General features: G+C 41.0%; 1 protein-coding gene across 3 annotated transcripts in view; it reads right to left on the reverse strand.

Annotated features, from left to right (window-relative positions):
• SPTY2D1 (SPT2 chromatin protein domain containing 1) overlaps positions 1-17367 on the reverse strand; it is a 21474-nt gene extending 4107 nt beyond the window's left edge. The window contains exons 1-6 of one of the 3 annotated variants that reach the window (XM_023239636.2): positions 17216-17348; positions 16702-16790; positions 5723-5837; positions 3401-4960; positions 1802-1973; positions 162-239 (exon numbers count right to left, since the gene is read on the reverse strand). In XM_023239636.2, coding sequence (XP_023095404.2) covers positions 162-239; positions 1802-1973; positions 3401-4960; positions 5723-5837; positions 16702-16761 — 1985 coding nt within the window. In that variant the 5' untranslated portion in view covers positions 16762-16790; positions 17216-17348. Of the gene's footprint in view, positions 1-161; positions 240-1801; positions 1974-3400; positions 4961-5722; positions 5838-16701; positions 16973-17215 lie in introns of those variants that run through there. The other 2 variants (XM_023239638.2, XM_023239635.2) reach the window with 2 other exon arrangements.
• Positions 17368-24900: the final 7533 nt, after the last annotated feature.

Consider the following 24900-nt stretch of genomic DNA (forward strand, 5'->3'; position numbering starts at 1 on the left):
AAAGGCTAAGGAATTTGTCTAAAGTCCCACAGCAAGTAACCAGGATGGGAATTCAGAAGCGAGGGGCCCCAAACCTCTGCTCCCAATGGTGTAACTGAAGCAGCAAACAGAAAGGAACGATTAGGACATTTCTGCACAAATGTGTTCAGTTTTGTGCTTACCTCTTTGCTTCTTCCTTCTGCTGCTCTTTCCAACTACTCTCCATGTAACGTAAGGCATAATCACTTTCATCTTTGTATCTGATAAGACGAAATCAATGTTGTTAGGGAAAACACCCAAATTCCCAAATATTTAGGAACTGCATCCTCCTGTTTTAAAAATCAGTATCTTTATAACTAATAAAAAACACAGTTAGGATTACTCTTCTTTCTTTGGCAAGGAGTGACAGAGGCAGAGGACAGGTAGCAGTGGGTTTCTGCAGGCAAGGCAAATTAAATGAGCCCTCACTACTCCCTGAAGGCAATTATTCCTGAATCTAATGTCAATGAAGGTACTCAATCCAACAATGCTTACTCACCTCACTCGCCTCTAGTTACAGAATAGTTTATATTAAAATCCTGAAAGCACACTATATATGGAAATCATTTTGTACATATTAATCTCATTTGAGCTTTGTGAGAAAGGACTTTAGAACACAGACTGAAGCAGGCAGATTAATGGTTTGACCAAGAACATATAACTAGCCAATGACATTACTAATATTAGGTTTTTATTAAAAAAATTTTTTTTTAATGTTTATTTACTTTTGAGACAGACAGTGAGTGGGGGAAGGGCAAAGACAGAGGGAGACACAGAATCTGAAGGAGGCTCCAGGCTTCAAGCTGTCAGCACAGAGCCCGATGCGGAGCTTGAACTCACAGACTGGGAGATCATGACCTGAGCCAAAGTCAGACACTTAACCAACTGAGCCACCCAGGTGCCCCATTAATATTAGATTTTTAAATCTGATTTTTATTCCAATTCTTTTTACTACTCTTTTCACCAATTTTTTTTTTTAAACACTTTTTCTCAGGATTGCCTTCTAATTTCTCATATCCATGGCTTTAAAGGAGAGGGCAACTGTCAACCGATACGCACTATGTGCCTTCTGTTTTACATATAAAACACATGTCCCTTCTGTTTTATCTCATTTAATCCTTCCAGATGTCATTCTGAAAATAATTTACTCAAGTTTATCCAGCTAGGAAGTGGTAGAACTTCTATTCAAACCCTGATATTTCATCTATACTAGTGTTCTCAAACTTTAATGTGCATTTGAATTACCTGGGAACCGTATAAAGCTGATTTAGATTTGGTAGCTCTGAAGTAGGGCCTGAGAGCCTGCATTTCTTAACGCTGTTGTCAGGTGATGGCAATGATGTTGGTCCCATACTGACTGCTGTCCAGGGACCACACTTTTGAGCAGTAAAGCTTTTTACATCAAAGTAAAGCAGATGTCAGATCAGACCAGCTTTCAACACAGGTCTGTGATGTCAGATCAGACTAGCTTTCAACATGGGTCTGTGGATGGCTTTCTGAGTTCAAAGCCAATCTAGTTCTATTCCAGTAAGCTGCTTCACTCTCATTAAATATACATCTTACAAGGGCAACAGTTTAAAAAGGTATTTTTTGGCATGCAACCACACAAAAAATTCTGAGTTAACCGTTAGGTGGTGCCAAAAGAGTCAATCTTAAACAATCATCCAATGGTTCCTAATTAAGAATTTTATTCAATGCCTCTGCTATTAATGTTTGCTTTTCCCCCATAGCACGAGTCATTCAAAATAAGTATATCATTTATCTAAACCACCTATAGCCTTACTTTTTTCGGTCATAGCCAAAGATTTCTCGAATGTGCTTGGATATTTCTTCCTGAGGTTCTCCTTCATCTTCGATAAAATCTTCCATTTCAGAGTCATATTCATCATCATCTTCCTCCTCTTCATATTCTCGTTGCCTTTTGTAACCACTAGGGAAGGGAAGCCTTTGAGGACCTAAGAATAGAAAAGTCATTATTTATAGGAGCATTAAAACTGAAAATAGTCCCAACAAAGTTTTACATAAACTGAGATTTTAAGAATTCATTAAGACAGTATCCTCAAAAACCAGAGCCAGCAAACTGGCCCATAGCATGGACTCATTACGAAATCATCCCTGCTGCTTCATGTTGTCTACAAGGAGTAGAATTTCTATTTATCCCAGGGCTTACCAGAAGCATCTGTCACATCTTGTAGCCTAACAGCTGCCTTCCTTCTGGATTTAAAAGACTGATAAAATTAAAAAGAAAATTACAAATAGCTTACAGGATCTCTAACTTTTAATTCTGCCATGAAAAAGACACCAAAAGTAACAACCTACCATCTATTATCACAATTTCATTCCTATTTTTTTTAGAAGTCCAACAAAGTATGAAAGATTCCCAGAATTATGGATAATTATTGAAATGAGTAAGTCTGACTTTAAAAGAAAATCACTACATTATCATTATTTTGTCATTTTGCCAAAAGGCTGAATAAAACTTTGCAAAAGACAGGCAATGATCAATAGAACAGCATCTGGGAACAACTGCTTTCTAGTCCTTGATTACAGACACTCCTTTTATTGATCTACAGTTGTTTTTAATACGCATGGCTTGTCTCCTTAGCTCGGCTCAACTTCTGCACTGTTGACATTTTGGGCCAGATAATTCTTTGTGAGCAGACTCTCCTGTGTCCTATAGTATAACAGCAGCATCCCTGGCCTCTATCTACTAGATACCAGTAGCATCCCCTGGGCCCAGTGGTGTCAGTCAAAAATGTCTCCAGACACTGCCAAATGTTCACTGGGCATCAAAATCATCCTCGGTTGAGAACCAATGTTCTAGCTGAACTAAGAAGTTAAAGCATGGAATCTTACCTAAGTAGATTCATAAAGGACCAGTAGCTAGGGCCTTGATGTGCTGCCCACTACAAGGAGCAGAAACACAAGGGCAGTTCCTGGTACACTGTGGATACTTAAAAAGTATCTGATGAATAAATAATGCACCAAAGGCTTCAAGCTTACAAATACACTCCAACTTTTGAAGAAAGGTCTCTCTAGTTCTCATGAAAAGGTAAAGATGAATTAATTCATTGAACCATATAAGGCATATTCACTCATCCTGTCTCACAAATCACATAGCCAAGTTTCATGCACTTGGAGACGTTACAGGGGTGAACACAGAGGGTCCTAGATAACTCTCTTTCTAAAGCCTTTTCCAAGTTATGATCACTAAAGGGACTCTCAGGCCCAAAGAGAGACAGAGCATCAGGATTCTATCAATACAGGAGTACATTAAAGGGCACATGGAAGGGTTCACAGGGTCTCAGTTTATGTAAAACAAAGTACTCTTTCCAATTTCCTAGTAACAAGTCAATATCCTTAGGGTGAAGGACAGTTTTACCTTGGGCAGATCTGTAGCCAGATAAGGAAGGCTTCATTCCATTCATCTGTCCATTGCTGGATCGGCTAATTATATTCTTGGAAGAAATTGTTTCTGAGACAACGGTACACTTGGGTTTTAGGGGGAGACCGGAGCTACTAACTGTTCGCCCAGGTCCCAAGCTGCTCACTGGTCTTCCAGGGCCTGAACTACTGACCGTCCGTCCGGCTGGAACTGAGCCACTGGCTGGCCGCCCAGGGCCACTGACTGGCCGCCCAGGGCCACTGACTGGCCGCCCAGGACCACTGACTGGCCGCCCAGGGGGGCCAGAGCCACTCACTGGTCGTCGGAGGTCATGCGGACTGCTCACAGGCCGCCCAGGGCCACCAGAGCTGCCCAAAGACTTCCTAGAATCACCTGAGCCAGTGGTGGGTCGTCCAGGTCCACTTGAGCTATTTGCAGGATGCCCAGGGCCACTTGTACCACTGAGTGTCCGTCCAGAGAGATTTAAGTCACTGGCTGGCCTCTTGGTCCCACTGACTGATCGCTCAGGTCCTGAGCTGGGGCTGCCATTCTGGCGCCTGGGCATGGGGCCAGAACTAACTGTGGGCCGAGCAGTCCCTGTGCTGGGCCGCCCGGGAGCTGAGCTGGAGCTGCTGCCTGGCTGCCTGACGACACCTGGACTCTTGGCTTTATTGTGTGGGGTAACCACAGGCCCAGGCCTGGAATGGCTAGGATGGGGAGGAGATTTTTTGGCTTTGTGCTCAGTAGCAGATTTCTGAGGCCCTTTAGCAGAAGTCTTTGGGACACTTGGTGAATAGGTGCTGGAGTGGGGCTTTCCAGCCCCATTGAAAACAGGTCTGTCATGGCCCTCTCGAAGTAAGGGCTGGGAGCAATTGCCAGATCCTGCTTTGGTCCTCTCTCCTGGCATGGATTTGGATGAAGACACACTTAAGTGTTTTTCATTGGCTGTACTGGGTCTGGATTTCTTCTCAGCATGAGGGAGGGGTGTACCCCTGGAGGAAGGGTGCTTGCCAAGTTTTGTGCCCACACTTTCTTTCTGAGAAGGTGCCTTTTTGGCTGGAGGTAGTCTTGCATCTGTCTCAGCTCTCTTTTTCCTCTGTTTCCGTTCAAGGAATTCTCGCTCCCTAAGTTCTTCTGCAGTCATAGGCCGCTCTTCTGTTTTCTTCACTACCTTGATCTCCACTGGTTCATACTGCTTTTTCTCGGCCAGCCTGAGTAGATCAGTGAAGTTCATGAGTGGCGGGGCACTTTTAAGGGGGACCTTTGGTTTGCTTTCAACTTTGGGAGGTTCTTGCTCCTCCTCATACTCCTGCTCTGACTCTGCTTGATTGTACTCTAAGAATTCATCATCTTCTTCCATCCCATACTCTTGTTCTGTTCCCTGGCTAGTGTGGCTTTCCATCACCTGCCTCTTCTTTGACTTTTCCTCAACGGGAATCCCGTTGTAACCATGGAAATTATCCTTTGTCCTCTTGGCCATGGCTCTTGCCTTCTTATCATGTTTTAGCTCAATTCGCTTTTTCACTAGTTCTTCTTTTCTCCTTTTCTCCTCTAAAGCTAAAATGGAGAAAACAAGAACAAAGTATTTCAAGGTCTGGAGGTCTCAAGTATGTTCATCCGAAATCAGTAGGTGGCCAAAGCACAGGCAACATTCAAGTTACAGTTTGAAGACATCTAGGAATCAAAGGAGGAAGTCCTTTGAACAAGTATCAGTTGAGTCATCTTTACATAATGAGTGGGTTACATATGGGGTTTTCAATATGACAAAGCAAGCGAGAGACTGGGGTTTTAGCTTTAAATATAGAAAATAATTCATACCAAATAAAGATACCAAGTTAAGGAAACAGTAGGAACCACTTCACAGTCATTATTAACTATGAATAAATGAATACTTAAATGTATTAAATCAGTTTCCTTGTCATTTGCATGAGGTAAAACTACTGTTTAAGTTTGCTGGTCTTCAAAAATTGCCCCTATTTTTAACCTTTAAGATAGCATTCTTGATAATTAAAAAAATTAAAATACAAAATATGTAGAAGCAGATTCAGAATGAAGGTCAAAGAATGGAGTTCTTATTGGGACCAAGTGTGGCCAATTGCAAGATATGGCCGCTATCCCCAAAAGCACTAAGAAGAAATAAAAGATAACATCCATACAAATGATCAGCATGAGAACACATGTAATATGCTCTAAATACAGCTGACTCAGGCACACAAATCCCTTAGCCTATTAAGTTACTACAAGCATCTGCTAGTTAAGTACAAGCTAGTTGTGAAGGTAGAAGACTTTAAAATTGACAATAAAGCTATAGATATGTACCTTTTTGCCTGAGCTCCTCTTCTTTTCGTCTGAGAAAAGCCTGAACAGCTGCAGATTGGACACCCTTGACTTTTGGGTCTTTTTTGGGAGGCCCCACTGCCAAACTATACCTTTTCTAAAAATAAAAAAAGTAAAAGTTAAAAGCAATTCAACTTTAAAAATGTATTTGCTATTAGGCGTAAGGCATTGTACCAAGCAATAGAGAGGTTTACATACTGACTGAAAAACGGATTCTGAATAAGAGATCATATAACTAACATGGAAGCTTAGCTATAAAATTTTGGTCTAAATAGGATTATGCATGACTGTTTTTGGGTACAGAATTTCTTTGTAACATCCTAAATAATGCACACGTGAAGAATTCAGAGAAATGCTATTTTTATGTTATTTTCCCAAATAGGTACTTGGACTGGGGGACTTTTAAAAAGAAATCATCACTTAGAATGGACTGTTTAAAAATTCTGAATAAAAAAAAAAAAAATCGACCTTTAGAACTAAGCATTTCAAAGTGTAACTTTTCAAACAAACAGAAAAAACTACTCATAAAATGTTTTCTCTCCTGAATACCTTATTCCAGACTATTTTCTAGTAAGACTCACAGCTACACAGGTTATTTTGCTTACAGTATAAAACACTGAGATTTTACTTTGACCATAGGCAAAGCTGGTGGCAAACCAAAGCTAAAAAGCATTTCAAGGAAATCTAAGCAGCAAGAAGTGCCCAATTCTCTGTACTTTTAACCACAGCTCTCATGTTCATTAAATATTAATTTGTTACATAAACTGTTTTAGAAAGGTTTCCATATCACCCAAAAAATACTAATATTTTCCTGGCGCAGATGATATTAATCTGGGTTTTGATTTTTATGTAACTACACTGGGAAATGACTAAAACCATAGTAATGTTAATTTGAACTACAACAGGAAAAACATTTCCATTGTATAAGTATCTATCATAAGAGAAGTATGATAAACAGAATAACTCAGACCAGGATGATTCACCTCAAGGACTACTGCACATTAAATATATGGATAGAATATGTTTTCACTCTTATGTTGATCCTGAGAAACTTAACAGAAGACCATGGGGGAGGGGAAGGAAAAAAAAACAAGGTTAGGGAGGGAGGGAGCCAAAACATGAGACTCCTAAAAACTGAGAACAAACTGAGGGTTGATGGGGGGTGGGAGGGAGGAGAGGGTGGGTGATGGGTATTGAGGAGGGCACCTGTTGGGATGAGCACTGGGTGTTGTATGGAAACCAATTTGACAATACATTTCATATAAAAAAAATTAAATCAATCAATCAATCAATCAATCTATGGATAGCAAATAAGTTTTTAAATGCTCTCCCTCTTTTGTTAGGCTGATGACATTCTTATCCACTAAACCTGTTATTGTGCTAGTTAAAAAGGAAACACTAACCCCCCTGAGCACAAATCCAGCTACTTAAAAACCGAAAAAACAGACTCCCCAAATGTGCATGAAATTCTTGGGAGGAAAGCCAAGGATCCATGCTTACTATGTGGCTAGCCAAATACAAGACATCTGAAACAGACTGGAAGTTCCAGCTAAGTTAGTTCACCAGTGAAGCAGGCCCTAATCCAGCATGAAAATCCTGCACGATAGCAATGCTGTGACCTGACACATCCCTGACAGAAATCCCAAAAGAGAGCACCCAGATTCCTCTCCCAGTCAGCTTGGTTGAATCACCATAAAACCCAGTAATAAGTCCCTATCTTTGTAAATTTAGTTGTAGATGCTTTCCATTGTGGATTGGAGCCCAATATTTAAAGAAGAAAAGGAGAGGGAGGGCACACTGAGGAGAAAGAGAATACTGCTTTACCTAACTGCCTATATATAAGTTGTCCTCGTTTACAAGAACCTCAAACATAAGCTTTATCTACAAAAAGTTTATATTTTCTTAATGGAAGAGCCACCATGAATAGGACTCAAGTTGCATAAGATATACACAGACTCATAAGCAGAGACATATACTCACTTCACCCTATCCAGTTAGTAAGATTTGTAAGAGGAAAGATGGATTTTTTTTTTTTTTGCCAAGACTTAAGATTTTCCTGTCCCCGCCAACAACCTAGTCCATATGTTCACCTGCCAAATCAAAGCTTATACAAAGCACCCCCCCCAACCCCGCCCAGCCTCAAATGCCAATATACATGTTAGTGTTACCTTGAACAGCACTGGCTCATTATCTACATATTACAGCAACAAGCACTTCCTAATTTGACTTCAGGATAGACATATTTCTTCCTAACCTGAGACTTCAAGGGATAGGTAATGGGATATGACTAGCTGAAAAGCTACTCACGACTGCATACAGGCACCAACAGCGTCAATGGAGTACAGTTTACTAAGCTTCAGTCATTTGCATAACACCTGCATGATTTTTGCCCTTTTAGTATACCATCTGCATTATTATTTACTAATTTTAAGAAAATATATAGACCTAACACTATGACTTATTATTATAGCTTTACTTCAAGCAATAGTATCCATGAAATGATTGGCTTGAGGGCTAGTTACATTTCTGCAAATCATGTTAAAATATAACCATTAAACACACACACACACACACACACACACACACACACACACACACACACAGCATTTTGGAAAATGCCAAAAAGGAACATAAAAATACAGGAAAGGCAGAACACAAAGAAGAAACAAGGGAGTGGGGTGTTGAGGCTCTCAGATTTACTCAGAAAAGGAGTGCAAAGATTACTTTTAGCTTTTTCTTCTTTTCATATTAAATACAATTTTTTGTCAAATTGGTTTCCATACAACACCCAGTGCTCATCCCAACAGGTGCTCTCCTCAATGCCCATCACCCACTTTCCCCTCTCCCCCACCCCCCATCAACCCTCAGCTTGTTCTCAGTATTTAAGACTCTCTTATGGTTTGCTTCCCTCCCTCTCTGTAACTTTTTTTTCTCCCTTCCCCTCCCCCATTGTCTTCTGTTAAGTTTCTCAGGATCCACATGAGTGAAAACATATGGTATTTGTCTTTCTCTGATGACTTATTTCACTTAGCATACCATTCTCCAGTTCCATCCACATTGCTCCAAAAGGCCATATTTCATTCTTTCTCGTTGCCAAGTAGTATTCCATTGTACATATAAACCACATCATCTTTATCCATTTGTCAGTTGATGGACATTTAGGCTCTTTCCATAATTTGGCTGTTGTTGAGAGTGCTGCTATAAACATTGGGGTACAGGTGCCCCTATGCATCAGCACTCCTGTATCCCTTGGATAAATTCCTAGCAGTGCTATTGCTGGGTCATAGGGTAGGTCTATTTTTAATTCTTTGAGGGACCTCCACACTGTTTTCCAGAGCAGCTGCACCAGTTTGCATTCCCACCAACAGTGCAAGAGGGTTCCCGTTTCTCCACATCCTCTCCAGCATCTATAGTCCTGATTTGTTCACTTTAGCTTTTTTCAAAGCATCCACCTATTTTCAACCACTCACACTGCCAATTTTAAATTCAGCTTTTTTGTTTTAGCACCTTTAATACTCAAGGGTATTTGTCAAGCTGACTTTACTTTTACCCCAACAACTCTGCAGTACTTTTTGTTCTGTCCTATGATGTAGAAGGGATTCAATAAATCTATTAAAAGTCTCATTTCATGGGTCTGCTAGGAAACAAGAAGGGCAAGGTCCTAACTTGATGAGGCTTAATCTTATTCACTGACATGAGCTGAGTCATAATTAACAGTTTCTTACATCCGCTGTAGCTTGATGCACTCAAAAGCAGATACCAGGAAAATATTAAAATATTCTCTTAGGCAAACTTTAGGTCAAAACCTAGAAATCTGGGGTTAGAAAAAAAGGGGGGGGGGTCCTGTATCTCCATAGGAAATATTCTTCTTTCTTAACTGTTTTGAGATACAATTCACATACCATAAAATCCATCCTTTAAAAACAATTTTTTTTTTTAATTTTAGAGAGAGTGAGTGAGCAGGGGAGAGGGGCAAAGGTGGTGGGTGGGTGGGTGGGAGGGAGGGAGAGGGAGGGGGAGGGGGAGGGAGAGAGAGAGAGAGAGAGAGGGAGAATATCTTAAGCAGGCTCTTCGCTCTGTCAGTCTGGAGCCCAATGTAGCTCATCCCATGGGATCATGACCCTGGGATCATAATCTGAGCTGAAACCAAGAGTCAGATGCTCAACTGACCAAATCACCCAGGCACGTAAAATCCACACATTTAATGTGTACAATTCATTGGTTTTTAGTAAATTCAGAGTTGTACAACCATCACTACTATTGGATTGCAGAACATTTACATTATCCCAAAAAGAAATACCCTTTAGCAGTCATTCCCCATTCCCTCTCTCTCTCCCCTCTGCCCCTGGCAACCTACTTTCTGTTTCTGTGGATTTGCCAATTCTGGACATTTCATATAAATGAAATCATGTACCCAGTGTACCATTATACAATAATATTTATCACAATATAAGGGAAAATTTACAGGCCATAGACAAATGGCTATATATGAGTGATTATACAAAATATTAAGATTTTTCAAATTTGAAAACACTTATTGTTAATTTTCACTTGACTCTATTATTAAGTTTGAAAACAGACCCCTTCAAAGGCCTAGAATATATCCTTGAGAGAATGCTCTGTAAGTTAGTTCCTTACATCACTGAACTGAGAAATTATTTCCCTGACTTATGGAAAATTAAGAAACGATTAGTTTCTATGACCATTAAGTGTTTCAGTTTCAGCAAAGGTATCATTTTAACTCTTTTGGAGTAAAAATAGAATATACCTAGAACCTTAAAATGACAATTATGTAATACCTAAGTAAATTTAAATGGAGATAATGTAATTTTACTTTGAGGTCAGTGTTGGCTTTTCTATTTTTTTTTTTTTTCTCAAATAAAAACTTTCAAAGAAACAAAATGAAATCCTACAATATGTGTGGCTGCCATGGTCAGTTTTACGTGCCAGCTCAGCTAGGCTATAGCACTCAGTTATTTAAATCAAACGCTAATCTAGTGTGGCCGTGAAGGTATTTTGCAGGTGTGGGTAACATCTACAATCAGCTAACCTGAGGTAAAGCAGATTACCCTCCATAATGTGGATGGTACTCATCCAATCAGTTGAAGGGCTTAAGAGCAAAAACTGAGTTTTCTCAGAGAAGAAGGTATTGGCCCTACAAATTTCAGACTTGCCAGCCCACACAATAACATGAACCAATTTCCTAAAATAAATCCAACTGGTTCTGCTTCTCTGGGGAGCCCTGACTGATACAGTGGCCATGTGTATCTTGGTAGTTTCCCTTAGCACAATGTTCTCAAGATCCATGTTTGTAACATGGATCAGTACTTCATTTCTTTTTATGGCTGAATATTTCACTGTGCTGGTTTACCACATTTTATCTATTCACCAGTTGATGGGTATTTGTTTTTACTTTTTGGATATTATGAATAATGCTGCCATGAACACTTGTGTACAGGTTTTTGTGTGTGTGAACATCATTTCTCTTGGGTACAGGGCTATAGATCTTCTTAACCTTGAGCTAGCCAGACCTTTTTAAAAGGGGTTGCAGTCACACTCTGTTCAGTTGAAAGATCTGAGATTTGTTGTAACAGAATATTGTAATAGATAATCCCCTACGCCCAAAGGGGTAGCCCAGTAGAGAACAATGCTTTTTTAAAAACATAAAAATAAAAAGCCTCCGGCCGGGATTACATTATATTCTATTTAATAAAGCAGAAGAACTATTTGGCACTTTCTCCTGCATCAGATGGTCACATTTAGCTCTAGCAGCAGCACATTGAGATGCACCCACCAATTCTGAATCTGATTCAAGGCACCAGGCTGCTTCATTGTTTGAGCTTCATGAAAAGCAGCTGGACAAGAGTTTCTTTTATCCTAAGTGTATCCATTTTATTATACTGCAAGCCAACTCAGTCATTCTGCTGGACCCCAACGAATGATCCACAGCAGTGAAGCTTATGCCATTTAAATACAGTATCAGAGATTTTGCCAAGATTTGTAATTCTGAAGCCAACAGACCTAGAAAACATTAACTCACTTTAAGACATATGTGTTCCTTGCATTGGAATTATACTGTCATGGTCAGATTAGGAAAATGAGGAGTTTTCTGTTCTGGAAATATGTGCTAACCAAATACGTTACGTTGGAATCAATAGTCAATCCCTTCTTGAAAGTTGTTCTTTACTCAGGAGAGAACAACATATTGTTGTAATTGTAGAAAATATACATTTCCTGATGGCTTTATACATATTAGAGACTTATTATTAGAGTTAGGAATATTCAAAGAATATATCTTTGAGTTTAATAATACTACACAATTTCACAAAACATCATAGGGAATAAATGCAGGCCTGGAAAATGAATGGTTTGCATTAGGCTTGCTTAGCTGGGTGGTTAAGAGAATGAAAATAAAACAGTCAAAAAGCACGCTATTCAGGATTGCTATAGGGTCAAATGTAAATTTACTATTATTGTGTTTATAAAAATATACCTGATTATAAAATGTAGCATCAGATAGGTACCTCAGAGTCCCTAGCCCAACCTCTATGTTAGAAGTGGCCCAAAAAGCACAAGTGTGTATTAACTGGTTGTCACTCACAATTTGTAACAGAGTGTGAATTAGAATCTAAGTCTCCTGACTCAGGTCCAAGAGTATTCCCACTATATGTCTCACTTCTACGTTAATCCCAACACTTTCATCCAGCTCTAACCTCAATTTTTATGTTTACTTTGAGAGAGAGAGAGAGCGAGCGAGTAGGGGGATGTGGGGGGGGGGGGGGTGCAGAGGGAATCCCAGGCAGGCTCTGCACTGTCAGCCCAGAGACAGACACAGGGCCGAACGCATGAACTGTGAGATCATGGCCTGAACCGAAACCAAGAGGCAAACGCTTAACTGACTGAGCCACCCAGGTGCCCCTCTAACCTCAATCTTAAACACCCTTCCCAAATTTCCATCTGCCTCTTGGATGGTGCCATGACCTCCAATAGGTCCACCACTTAACTTTCTATCTTATCCACCCTCACCCTCAGACTATTTCTGTCAACCATACTGGCACTCTCCCACCACAGGCTGTAAGTCTCTTTCTACCCACCAATTTCCAAATGCTGTTGGTTTGCCCTTTAAATTTCTCTCCCATCAGACTTTACTGTACATTGACAAGTGCCATAAAAACCAACAGTTATTGCCTAAGGCAATATATTGGGCTGGAGTTGAGGGTAGGAAGCTGGATGGGTTCAGGCTTTATTAAATGAACAACCGTCCTCATATCCAATAGACTCTTCACTTAGCACAGGGTCATGATTAAGAGCAAGAACTCCGGAGCCAGTTAGCCTGTATAAAATTCTCTGCTCTACCGTTACTAGCCCTGTCACTTTTTGGCTGAATGACTTCAGACAAGTTTCCTCATCTCTCTAGGCCTCAGTTTCCTTATCCATGAAACAACCTTCCCTATATGGTCATCACAGTGATTGAATTAATCAATGTACATAAAGTGGTTAGAACAGTGCCTGGCACCAAGTAAGCATTATAAATGGCAGTTGTTGTTATCATTATTATTCAGAAAGAGATTCTCTTAGGTAGTGACGGGAAGAAAAATAACAATCTCTGGTGGTAGAGTTTCTAAAAGACCCTCTCCTTCTAACACTGGTTAAATAGTACTACCCCCCCCAGGCTAGCAATTCAGAGCTACTTCAGGCCCTGGCAAACTCCTCTTCAGATCCAAGCATGGGAGCAATCCAGTTACAGCCAATAAATCAAAAGTTGCAAAGTGATTGCAGAAACGTTTTTGTTGGCCCATACTGTTCTTTCAAAGGAAATATAACTACTGTAGCACACGGTAGGCTTCTTTTGAATGCAGAGCTTGCCACCTATTATTTTATATCTAGACTACTTCAAGAGCTTCCATTATTATCATTTCATATCCAGGCTACTTTAAGAACTTACATTATCTACCTGGCCCTCAGGACATCTGAACTTGCCACCCCAGTTAAAGTCCCTGAGCTCCTTTCCCAGTACCGACATTCTTATCCTCAAGGGGCTATAGCCCCCAAATCCTCATATGTTTAGTACCACATAAATGCTTCGTCTTTACTTTTTGAGTTGACGATCACACCAGAGCGACAGCATCTTCTCCGGGATGATTTTCACAGTATGACTGTGAGAAAGCCACATAAGTCATCAATTAGTTACTTACAACCTACAAGACCCATATTCTAAGCTCTACCATTCTATCAAATCAAGATACTTGTTTTTTGCTACAGGAACCAGGGAGAAAAATTTTAAGTACAAGTCCGAGGTTACCAAAAATATCTTTTCTCCTTTAAATATAAACAGAGCTTGCGACGATAACTGGTTACATCACCTTGATCAGCTGTTTTTTAAACTCAGTTTTCCACTGGGAAATGATAGCATGCCTAATATTGCTAGGCATGATGCAATCCTTCCTTTGTTTTAATAAAACATTATAAAAATAACTATTTCTCCTGAAAAGAAACAACAGAAAAGAGTTTCCATTACAGAAATGTTCATTGCTTCTCAAACCAGACACAATAGATACCTCTTAAAAGTGAAGCCCTGGAGGGGCACCTGGGGTCAGCTGGTTAAGTGTCAACTCCTGATGTTGGGTCAGGTCACGATCTCACAGTTTTGAGATGAGCCCCGCGTCGGGCTCTGCACTGAGAGTGCAGAGCCTGCTTGGGATTCATTCTTTCTCTCTCTCTCTCTCTCTCTCTCTCGCTCTCTCTCTCTCTCAAAAATAAATAAACTTAAAAAACAAAAATTCAAAGTGGCTGTCCAGGTGTTTTATATTTTAGCCTTCCTTGGAGTTAATCAGTGCTAGTCACCATAGCTCCTTTCTGTAGTAAAGTCTGACATAGGAACAATGAAGACTGAAATCTCAACATCAGCTCTGATAAGATGGAAATGGAAGGTGGGGAAGAAGATGGCTAAAAGGAAAATATGAACCAAGCACTAGAGTGGGATGCAAAGCCTCTGTGGTTCTCAGACCATCATTCAGTCAATACAGCTTATGTCAAACATGGGGTGCATGTGTATGACTGAATTGTTTCTTGACTTGGATGATGGTTTACAAGGATACCTGCTTTGCCACAGTTTATCACACTGTACAATATATATTTCACAACTGATGGTGTGCTCTCAGAGGCTTTATTTACTTTGAGCTGATAAAGCAAAGTAACAGAATAATTAGATAAACCAAGTGAAAGCAAGATCATGGATTAAATTTAACTGTCTTGCTCTGTTTCTCAATAGTTTCTTTTGTGACACATTCATCTGATGTAAAAAGAAAAGGATTAGAATGCTAACTAAATCAAACTTCTAGGCTTTCTAGCTTTTTGTGGGGGTTGAGGGTGGGGAGGGGAAAGTATGCTTTCATAAAATATATGCCTATATTCATTTACTAAATTTTAAATGATCTCACCAATTCACCTTTTCTGCTTCCAATCTTTGTTATTTAATAGATTTGTTGATAATGTACATATTCTAAAACATACACAGATTTTGAAATCATCTGCTCTAGTAATATCTGGTTTTTAGAATAACTTGGTTCTGATTCTCCCTCAGAATATTACTGGGTATCAAAGCTAGTATTACCTATTTTTGACCTCCACTGAAATTCAGGAAGATCTAGAATAAAATATGGACCTAATTATGCAAAGATGAATGGTTACGGGATCCAATACTGACCTGTCTAGGAAATGTACATAATTTGCAGAAAATAAATTTGGTTGTTCAAGGTGTCAATGGTTTAAGCCCATAAGTTCAACATACAGATCTTCGGGCTCATGGCTTAGGGGGGATGATTATTCAGCGTACTTGGGATGAAAGATGAATATATGGGAATTTAATAAATATTAAAATGACAGATACTAGTTTCATTTACCAATTATTTTACTATCTTCAAATCAATATTTTCAAAGGGTAAAAGAATGGGCCAGACTCAGAAGACAAGAAAAGTGTAGAAGTGGGAAAAACAAAACACTGCAAATACACAAAAATCTAAGAAATGCAGAACACATAGTGAGAGCTCAATAAATTCCAGTTGAACTGACTTTGACAGAGAGCTGTTCGAGGTCTATACCTCACTGCTCAAACCGCAAGTATCACAATGCAATTTGTCGGTTTACAGCTGTGCTGTGGGTACCATCTGAGGATCCAGAAATGATTAGTTTATGCAAAACAGCTACACCCCGCAGACTAGGCACTCTCCACCACTTCAGCGTGTAGATTTAAAAAGTCTTACATCGCTCTGCGAATACGGGCGAATTCGCAAAATTACTGAGCAAATGGGACATAGATTTCAAACAAAGGCAAACCTGGAAGGCCACAAGTAAACGGAAGTTGAATAACTTACCCATTCTGTTGGCCAAGGATTTCGTGGAATCTGCTCAACTTCTCTTCCCAATATTATTATTGGGAATTATTGTATTATTAAATCTTTGGGAGGTTTTAATTTAATCATCTCATCAGAGAACTTGTTCGAGAAATCACACAATGTTTGACCCCATCTTAGGCGGGAACTCACCCAAAAGGCTATCAGACCACATCCCGAAAACCCCTGAAACTCCCCAACGTACACGCTTTCTTTCCATCCTTTGGGCTGAAGTTTATGCCAAAGCCAGAAACTACTAGCGCTGGATTCCACCATGTACCAGGCACGGTTTCACTCACCAGCCTTCACACAACTCTAAAACACCCGCACTGCAAAGTCCACGTTGCAGGGGTGACTAAGCCGGAGAAACCTACTCGCCGGAAGGCTGCCACTTCGCACCTCAAGCCCCTTTTACCCATTCCCCAAGAATGCACGCCCAAGAAAAGCAAACAAGGCGTCCAGGTCTTCCCTCTCCCGGAGTCGATAGGCGGATGCCTGGAAGTTCCACGGGCCAGAAATTCCAAACTTGAAGACTAGGGTCTCCTACACTGGTGCCCGGCTGGTACTTACCGGCACGTTGTTGACACCTTGTCCTTTGGAAGCTATCAGGAGAATTTCCCTGAAATCCATGTTGACAGAGGCGGAGACACTGGGCCAGGCTCTCGGAAAGAAGTGAAAGTACGCCTTACCGAGGCGCCCAGCTACAGCCAAGTGAACTGCCTGGCCCACCCCTCTCCCACCCCTCCTCAGCACGACCACTTCCGGCGCCTTCCAATGCCGTCTGCCCGCCCCCTTTCCTCTTGCGGCCTATATTCTTTTAGGTCCGCCGCTCAGCTCTCGAGTCCCTGGCGTAACTTCCGCCTTTAGGCTCCAGACACGTAGAAACGTGGTACGTGGCTGCTGGCGTCGGCTCGAAGGGGCGGGACTAGGCCCTTCACGGACCAAGGAGATGCGGCCTAGTAAAGTGAGGGGTGTGGCCAAGGGAAAGATCCACTTCCCTGGAGGCCGGGGTTCGCGACCTGACCATCTTGGTGTTTCTTGTGACCTCTGAGTAGGGAAGGCGAGGGGGTGGGGGGTTACCTACCAGGCCTGGGTTCGCTGGGTGTCACGGGTGGGCTCTCAGGTCCGAAACGGCAGGGCCCCAGCAGCTGAACCGACGGATCTCGGGCAGGGGGTTTCAGTTACCGGTTTCTAGGCGCTCGCGAAATTGCGCAGGCGCACATGGCACCGACTAGTCCTCTCGTGTACACATTACTCATCACATCCTGGCACATGGTGTGTGCTCACCTCCTGCGCAGATGCATGCATGTCGTTCGTGTATAGAGACACAGGCTTGGTGCTTTTGCCCCATCTAGATAATAAGCTCCATGTAGTGGATAAATGAAGGAACTCTTTACATACAGTCCCAGTCTGAACATACTTGCGCACTAACGAAACATACATGGCCCATATTCCTATTAATTTGGAGTCCAGTCTTGGGTTCCTTTTAAGAGTATCTGGGGCCTGTAAAGTCTCATTCAGTAAAATAACGCTAATTAGACCTGGGGTGGGAATAGGCCACCACTGGCTGCCAGCTAACAGGGCAGATATTTTCAGTGTGATGGAAAGCCCGTTCCAAAACTGGATTGTGGTGATGATTGTAAGTTTACTGAAAGTCCCTGTACACTCAGAACAGGTGAATTTTCCAATTATATATCAATACAGATGTTTAAAAATATTAGGCAAAGCTGGTCTTATTCTTTACAACTGAAGTTTTAATGCTGAGTTGTGGCCCTACGTTTTTCCGTTTAAGGCTGCCCAAACAACAGACCAAGATGAAGTCTTCCTCTGATGACAGACCTGGAATTTTCAATTCCCCTATTCCCTCTGGGGAGCCCAGCATAGCATACAGCTCACCTATGCTATGCATTCCTTTCAAATACATGCCCGCCTACTTTAAGTAGATTAGGTAGAAGCTTGCATGTAATGTACTGAAAAAACTAGCAGACCTCAGGGGCCTCAAGTGTAAAAAATTAAAACTAAGATTTTTGAACTTCCTTCAAGTGATTTGCTTATTCAACAGGTAGAATCCTCTTTCAGTGTTTTCTGATTGTTCTTAGGATAAAGACCAAAATTTTAATCCTAACTGTGGCTTGTAAGGACTGCCATGATTTGCCCTGGCCCACTTCTGTAACATCATCAGCTCTACTTTTTCACTTCTTTGTATGTGCCAGCCTCTCTTTCCCCCTTTCTCCCTCTGCCTAGTATGTTGCCTCTAAACTGCTGGGCCAGCTCTAACTCATCCTTCAGCCTCGTAAGCCTTTAGTGAGTGGTCATCAGGGTTTAAGCCCCAGTTCTGTTGATTTCTAGGTATTGTATGACCTTAGGCAAGGTTTAACCTCTCTGTACATCAGTTTAATGTAGAAAATAACAAGGATAAGATGGCTGTAAAATAACTCAAGTAAGGACAATAGATTAGTACCTGGCTGTTATGGGTTCAATTGTGTGCCCCTCAAAATTCATATGTTGAAGTCCAAAACCCCAAGATGTCAGAATGTGATCATATTTAGAGATAGGGTCTTTGAAAAGATAATTAAGTTAAAATGAGGTCCTTAAAGTGGGCCCTAATCCGACATGATGGGTGTCCTTATAAGAAGAGGAAATATGGATGTAGACAGGTACAGAGGAAAACTTTGTGAAAACACAGGGAGAAGATGGCTATAACTCAAGGAGAAAGGTCTCAGAAGAAACCAACCCCGCCTATACTTGATCTCAGACCTCTAGCCTCAAAAATGGTGAGAAAATAGGTTTCTGTTGTTTAAGCCACTCAGTTGGTGGTACTTTGTTACGGTAGCCCCAGCAATCAAATACACTGGTGTATGCTGAGTATTCGTTAAATGTCAGGTATTATTTCAAGGAAGCTTTCTTTGAACTAGGTCAGGACCCCTTTTGTAAATTCTTATAGCCCCCAGTGTTTTCCTTTGTGGAATCGTTCATGGATTGTAATTACATATTTGTGGGTTTTTTTTTTTTTCTAACTCTGTGGTTATTGTTCATGCTAGACTGTAAGATCTGTGAGAACAGAGACCACACCCATTTTACCCATTTCTATTTCCATCATTGGCAACAGTCCCCTGCTCATGCACATAAAAACACGATGCATCTTTGAAAGTTGTTAAAAGAGTAGATCTTAAAAGGTCTTATCACAAGGAAAAAATTTTTGTAACTATGGTGACAGATGTTAACTAGACATATTGTGATTCTTTCACAGTATCTACAAATATTGAATCATTGTGTTGTATACCTGACACTAATGTTATATGTCAATTATACCTCAATAAAGCAAAAAGACCTACTGTCAAAAGACCTCCACATTTTGGGACCAAATGAATGGGTCTTTAAATGAAAAGTCTTCAATATTCAATGCCATAATAGCTAACATATATTGAGCCCTAACTATATACTAAGTGCCTGGCCTGGATATCATCTGATTACATCACAAGTGCCTATAGTAAGGCACTTCTTGTTACTATTTTATAAATGAAAAAAAGTGGATTAATATTGTACGCTTAGTCAGTGGGGAAGCCAAGGCTTAAATCTGTTGAGACGTTGGCTACCATGCTACACCACGTTTTCATATTTCAATTAATCCATTTAAACTGGTGTCAATATATACAGATAAAATTATAGATAAACTAAGAGGGTTTGGATTAGGTAACTAATATATAGTTACTCAGAATCTTCAAGAACAGCAGCTGAAAGTAGGAGTGAAATAAGGAATGAGAGGAAGGAGTTCTCCTATACCCAAATAAAAGAAAATGTGTATCACTGAATTCAGCAAATATTTCCTGAGGAACTACCGTGTGCTCAGCCCTACACACAATACAAAGGAAAGACCCAACCCTCGCCTGGTCAGGGCTTTCATTCTTGTATGAACACAAGTAACAATGATGTATTAACCGCATTAGGGTACAAAGTACTGGGGATAGGCTTGCCAGATTTAGCAATAAAATAAGATACCCAGCTGAATTTGAATTTCAGATAAACAATAAGATCACTAGAAACAGTCGCTTATCTGAAATTCAAATTTAACAGGGTGTCCTGCATTTCACGTGGCAAGCCAAGAAGTGACAGAATTCCAGTCTGAACATAAGCAGAGACAGAGGCAGGAGAGCTTCTACAAGGGTTCAGAGAATAAGTAGGTGATGTATTTAAAAGAAATAAGAATAGGAAATAAGGCCAGAAAAGTAGGTGAAGCCACGTTGAGAAGATCTTGAGAGCCATGGCAGGAGAGAAGGAGGAAGAGGAACCAGTAAAAGACCAGTTAGAAAGGCAGGTGGAGAACCAAAGGAGTAGAGTGCAGTGTTCTGGGAAGCAGTAGAGAAGACTTGCCAAGGAGAAAGGGACAACCTAACAGGTCTGGTCTTCAAATGCAAATGTCACATGCTCCAAGGAGGTTCAGTAGGAATAGGAACCATGAAGCTCACTGAATTCAGCAACTGAGCTTATCCGATGAAAATTAAAATCACGAGGATGGGTAAAAGGGTACCCTTATTACCCATCGGGTTAACAAACTTCAAAAAGTTTGAAAAGAAGCAATGTTGGGGAGTGACGGTGAGGGAAATAAGACGTGATGGTGGGAATAAAAATTCTTAGCCTCTTTGAAGGCAATTTGACTAAGTAATCAGTGTAATATACTAAAGGCCAGTGCTATGTGTATATTGCACACCAGGTGCTCTTCTAAGCAGTTTTATGTGTATTAACTCATTCAATTTTCACAGCAACCCTATGAGGAAGGTGCTACGACAGATGGGGAAAACTGTTGCCCAGAGTGGCTAAGGGACTTGTCCACGTTCACCCAACTGGTAGTGGCAGAGCCAACACTTGGCTCCAGGCGGTGTTCTACTATACTACACTCCGTCAAAAGTCTAAAATATAGCTACTCTAACACAGAAATCCCCTAAGAATATGTTCTACCAGAATATTTGCACATGTGTGCAACGGCAACTGAACAAAGTTATTAATTACAGCATGGTTTGAAAAACAATCTGAATGTCCATTAGTAAGAGGCTAATTAAATGCATACTGGGAGCACCTGGGTGGCTTAGTTGGTTGAACGTCCAACTCTTGATTCGGCTCAGGTCATGATCCCAGGGTGGTGGGATCGAGCCCTGTGTTGGGCTCTGCACTGAGAGTGGATCCTGCTTAAGATTCTCTCCCTCTCCCCCGCCCCTCCCTCCTGCTCTCTATCTCTCTCTGTAAAATAAAAAGAATAAAAAATAAACCATATTGGTACAACCTTACAGTGGAAAACTATGCAGCTCTTACAAAGAATGAAGTACATCTATACATATGCGTATTTCTGAGATACACGGTCATCAAGCAATCAATATCAGTCTCTGAGATATGTGGTTAGGTGAAAAAAAGCAAGATGTTGAGCAACGTGTGCTACTAAGGCAGTCAAAAAAATGATTATAGATGTATACGCACACACATCTATGCTTGTACATACAAAGATTATCTTTGAACAGATGTGTGCCGAGGCGATCCAGAAAACAGTTGATTCCGTGGAAGAGAGTAGTCAGGGACAAGTGGGAGGGAAGGAGGCTTACTTTCACCTCATTCCCTCTGGGGCTATTTGAATTTTTCTCCTTGTGCATGCACTGCCTTTTCAAAACAAGCCAAGTTTTTTAGGTTTTAAAAAAGGGATCCTGGCAGCCAGGGGTCTTGTAGCTCTCCCCACTTTATAATGTGCACTCACGTGCATGATTTTTTTTTTTTTTTTTTTGGATCCTCAGTCTTTGAGGAAAGCCTGATTTACTCCTTTCTGGAGAGTCGTTTTACCGACATGAAAAACTCCAATCGGAGACATCCTTCTGGAATGGCCTCTCTGGACCAGCAGAGCTGCTGTAGTGGTGCTTTTGTTATCCTTAGTGAGAGGCAGAGGCCTGTGGGGTTAGCTGCCTCAGCACGCAGAGCTCCCCCCAGTAATTAAGCAACCCCAAACCTGACTGCAAGGCTTTTATAAGCAGCTTCTGCAACGTGGTTTGGGGAGAACAGAGTGACTAGGGGTTAATGGAGGCGGGTGGGGAGAAAGGACTGCTGACTATGGTCTTTGAAGAAATTTGGCGAGGAAAAGGAGAGAGACATGAGGGTGGAGAAAGGCAAACTCAGAGAGATTGTGTGACCAGTCAGTAATGGGATGAGCTGGGTCTTTGCCAATCACAGGTCTAGTGTTTTATCTTAGCTCTGCTGGAGGGAAAACCATGTGTCCTTAGGCAAGTTACTTTTTTTTGTTTTTAATGTAAGTATTGCACAGTATTTGAATACAAGTCTGGATGTAAAAAAATTTCAGGCAGTGTGAATAACACAAAAGCCCCATCAGCCCCACTCAGTTTCACGTTCCTTACCAAAGCAACCTACCATATCACATTGCTGTGGGTTCTTCTGAGATGTTTTTATATGCACAATTATGCCTAAGGTATAATATATGTAATATATATATTGTATATATTATATATATATGGCACAACGTATATAATATCTACATATCAATATAAATCTCCAATATGTGTATTTGGAAACACAGTTTGGTTTACAGAAGTGAGATCATTCTACGTATGTGCTTGTATATGTACATATGTACATGTAATTTTTTTTTGTTTAAAATATGTCTTGGGGCTATTTTCATGTCAGTACATATTGATGTACTTTATTTTTTTTATAGCCGCTGCATCATATTCCATAAAATGTATTTAGCATAGCTTATTTAACCACACTACTGTTAATGAATTGTGAGGCTTCTTACACATTTTTACCAACATGAACAATGCTGCGGTGAATATCCTTGTGCATGCTTTTATGTGCAAACATTCCTCATGTTTTTCTATGTTAGATAGTTAGATACCGAGAAATTGGGTTGCTGGGATGAAGGGTATGCACAATTAAAATTTTGATGGCTACTACCTAATTGTCCTCCAGAACGTGCATACCAACTTAGATTTCCACCAGCAATATACTGGAGCATTCTTTTCCCTATATATCAGCTCTGGACATTATCAACCTTAAATTTTTGCCAGTGTGACGAGTGAAAAATATCTCATTGTTGTTTTTTATTTTCCCTGTCCTCAATTACTAGCCAGCATCTTTTCATATGCTAATCGATAATTTGTTGTTCTCTTTCTTCTTCTGTAAATTGTTCACATCTGCAATGGATATTTCCATTATTTCCCTGGCATCTGCCCCTTTCCCTCTACGATTGTATAGCAGAAATTCCATCTGGGTGGGACAGACCCTATTCCCAGGTCTAGTGAGTGCCATAATCTAATCAGCACAACCTTGCCTTCATTTCCCATGTGATTGAATCAAAAGCCCTGTGTATCCAAGCTCAGACCAATCAGGCAGGAACACGTATGTATTCCTCAAGTATAGTAGGCACAGTGCCTAGGGCCCACAGTCTTTTTAAAACTTAAGAAAATGTCTTGGGGCACCTGGGTGGCTCAGTCAGTTAAGCATCCCACTTAGGCTCATGTCATGATGTCACAGTTCATGGGTTCGAGCCCCTGACAGCTCAGTCTGGAGCCTGCTTCGGACTCTGTGTTTTCCTCTCTCTCTCTCTGCCCCTCCCCTGCTTGTGTTCTTTCTCTCTCTTAAAAATAAATAAACATTGGGGCGCCTGGGTGGTGCAGTCGGTTGAGCGTCCGACTTCAGCCAGGTCACGATCTCGCAGTCCGTGAGTTCGAGCCCCGCGTCGGGCTCTGGGCTGATGGCTCAGAGCCTGGAGCCTGTTTCCGATTCTGTGTCTCCCTCTCTCTCTGCCCCTCCCCCGTTCATGCTCTGTCTCTCTCTGTCCCAAAAATAAATAAACGTTGAAAAAAAAATTAAAAAAAAAATAAACATTAAAAAAAAAGACAAGAAAATGTCTTCATTTTTTCCCCTAGAATTAAAAGGAAAAAAAATGAACTTTTAGGTTAAAGAAGAAGCTTCAGTATTTGTTATGGACTGCATTGTGTTCCCCCCAAATTCATATGTTGAAATCCTAGTCCCCAGTGTAATATAGTGTGCCTATATTTAGACATAGGGCCTTTACGGAGGTAATTAAGGCTAAATGAAGTCATAAGAGTGAGACCCTAATCCCACAGGACTGGTGTCCTTCTAAGGAGAAAAGGGGATACTCAAAAGTTCTCTCTCTCCACGTCCACACAGAAGAAAGGCCATGTGAGCACACAGCAAGAAGGTGGCCATCTGAAAGCCAGTTAGAGAGGTCTTACTAGACACTAACTGATGGGCCCTGTAGTCGGGCCTTGGCATTCTCTTGGAACAGGCCTTTAGAGTAATGACAGGGAAAGAAGACTGCTCTGGGTTGTTAAGTGTGCTAATGTGAGGCTTGGCCCGGCCTTAGCCACTTTGCTATTACAAGGGAAGCTGACGTACTGAAGAGGATAAAGGTCACAGAAAATGCAGTCAGAGCTCTGAGCCTTCATACCTAAAAAAATTAAGAAAAAAATTTTTCTTTACCAAGTAATACAAACATGCATTCCATTTTAAAAGTTAAATAGAAAATTTATTTATTTAAAAAAAAAATTTTTTTTAACGTTTATTTATTTTTGAGACAGAGAGAGACAGAGCATGAACAGGGGAGGGGCAGAGGGAGAGGGAGACACAGAATCCAAAACAGGCTCCAGGCTCTGAGCTGTCAGCCCAGAGCCCGACGCGGGGCTCGAACTCATGGACCTCAAGATCATGACCTGAGCCGAAGTCGGCCGCCCAACCGACCAAGCCACCAAGGCA

This window comes from Felis catus, chromosome D1 (assembly GCF_018350175.1).
Source record: "Felis catus isolate Fca126 chromosome D1, F.catus_Fca126_mat1.0, whole genome shotgun sequence".
NCBI lineage: Eukaryota > Metazoa > Chordata > Mammalia > Carnivora > Felidae > Felis > Felis catus.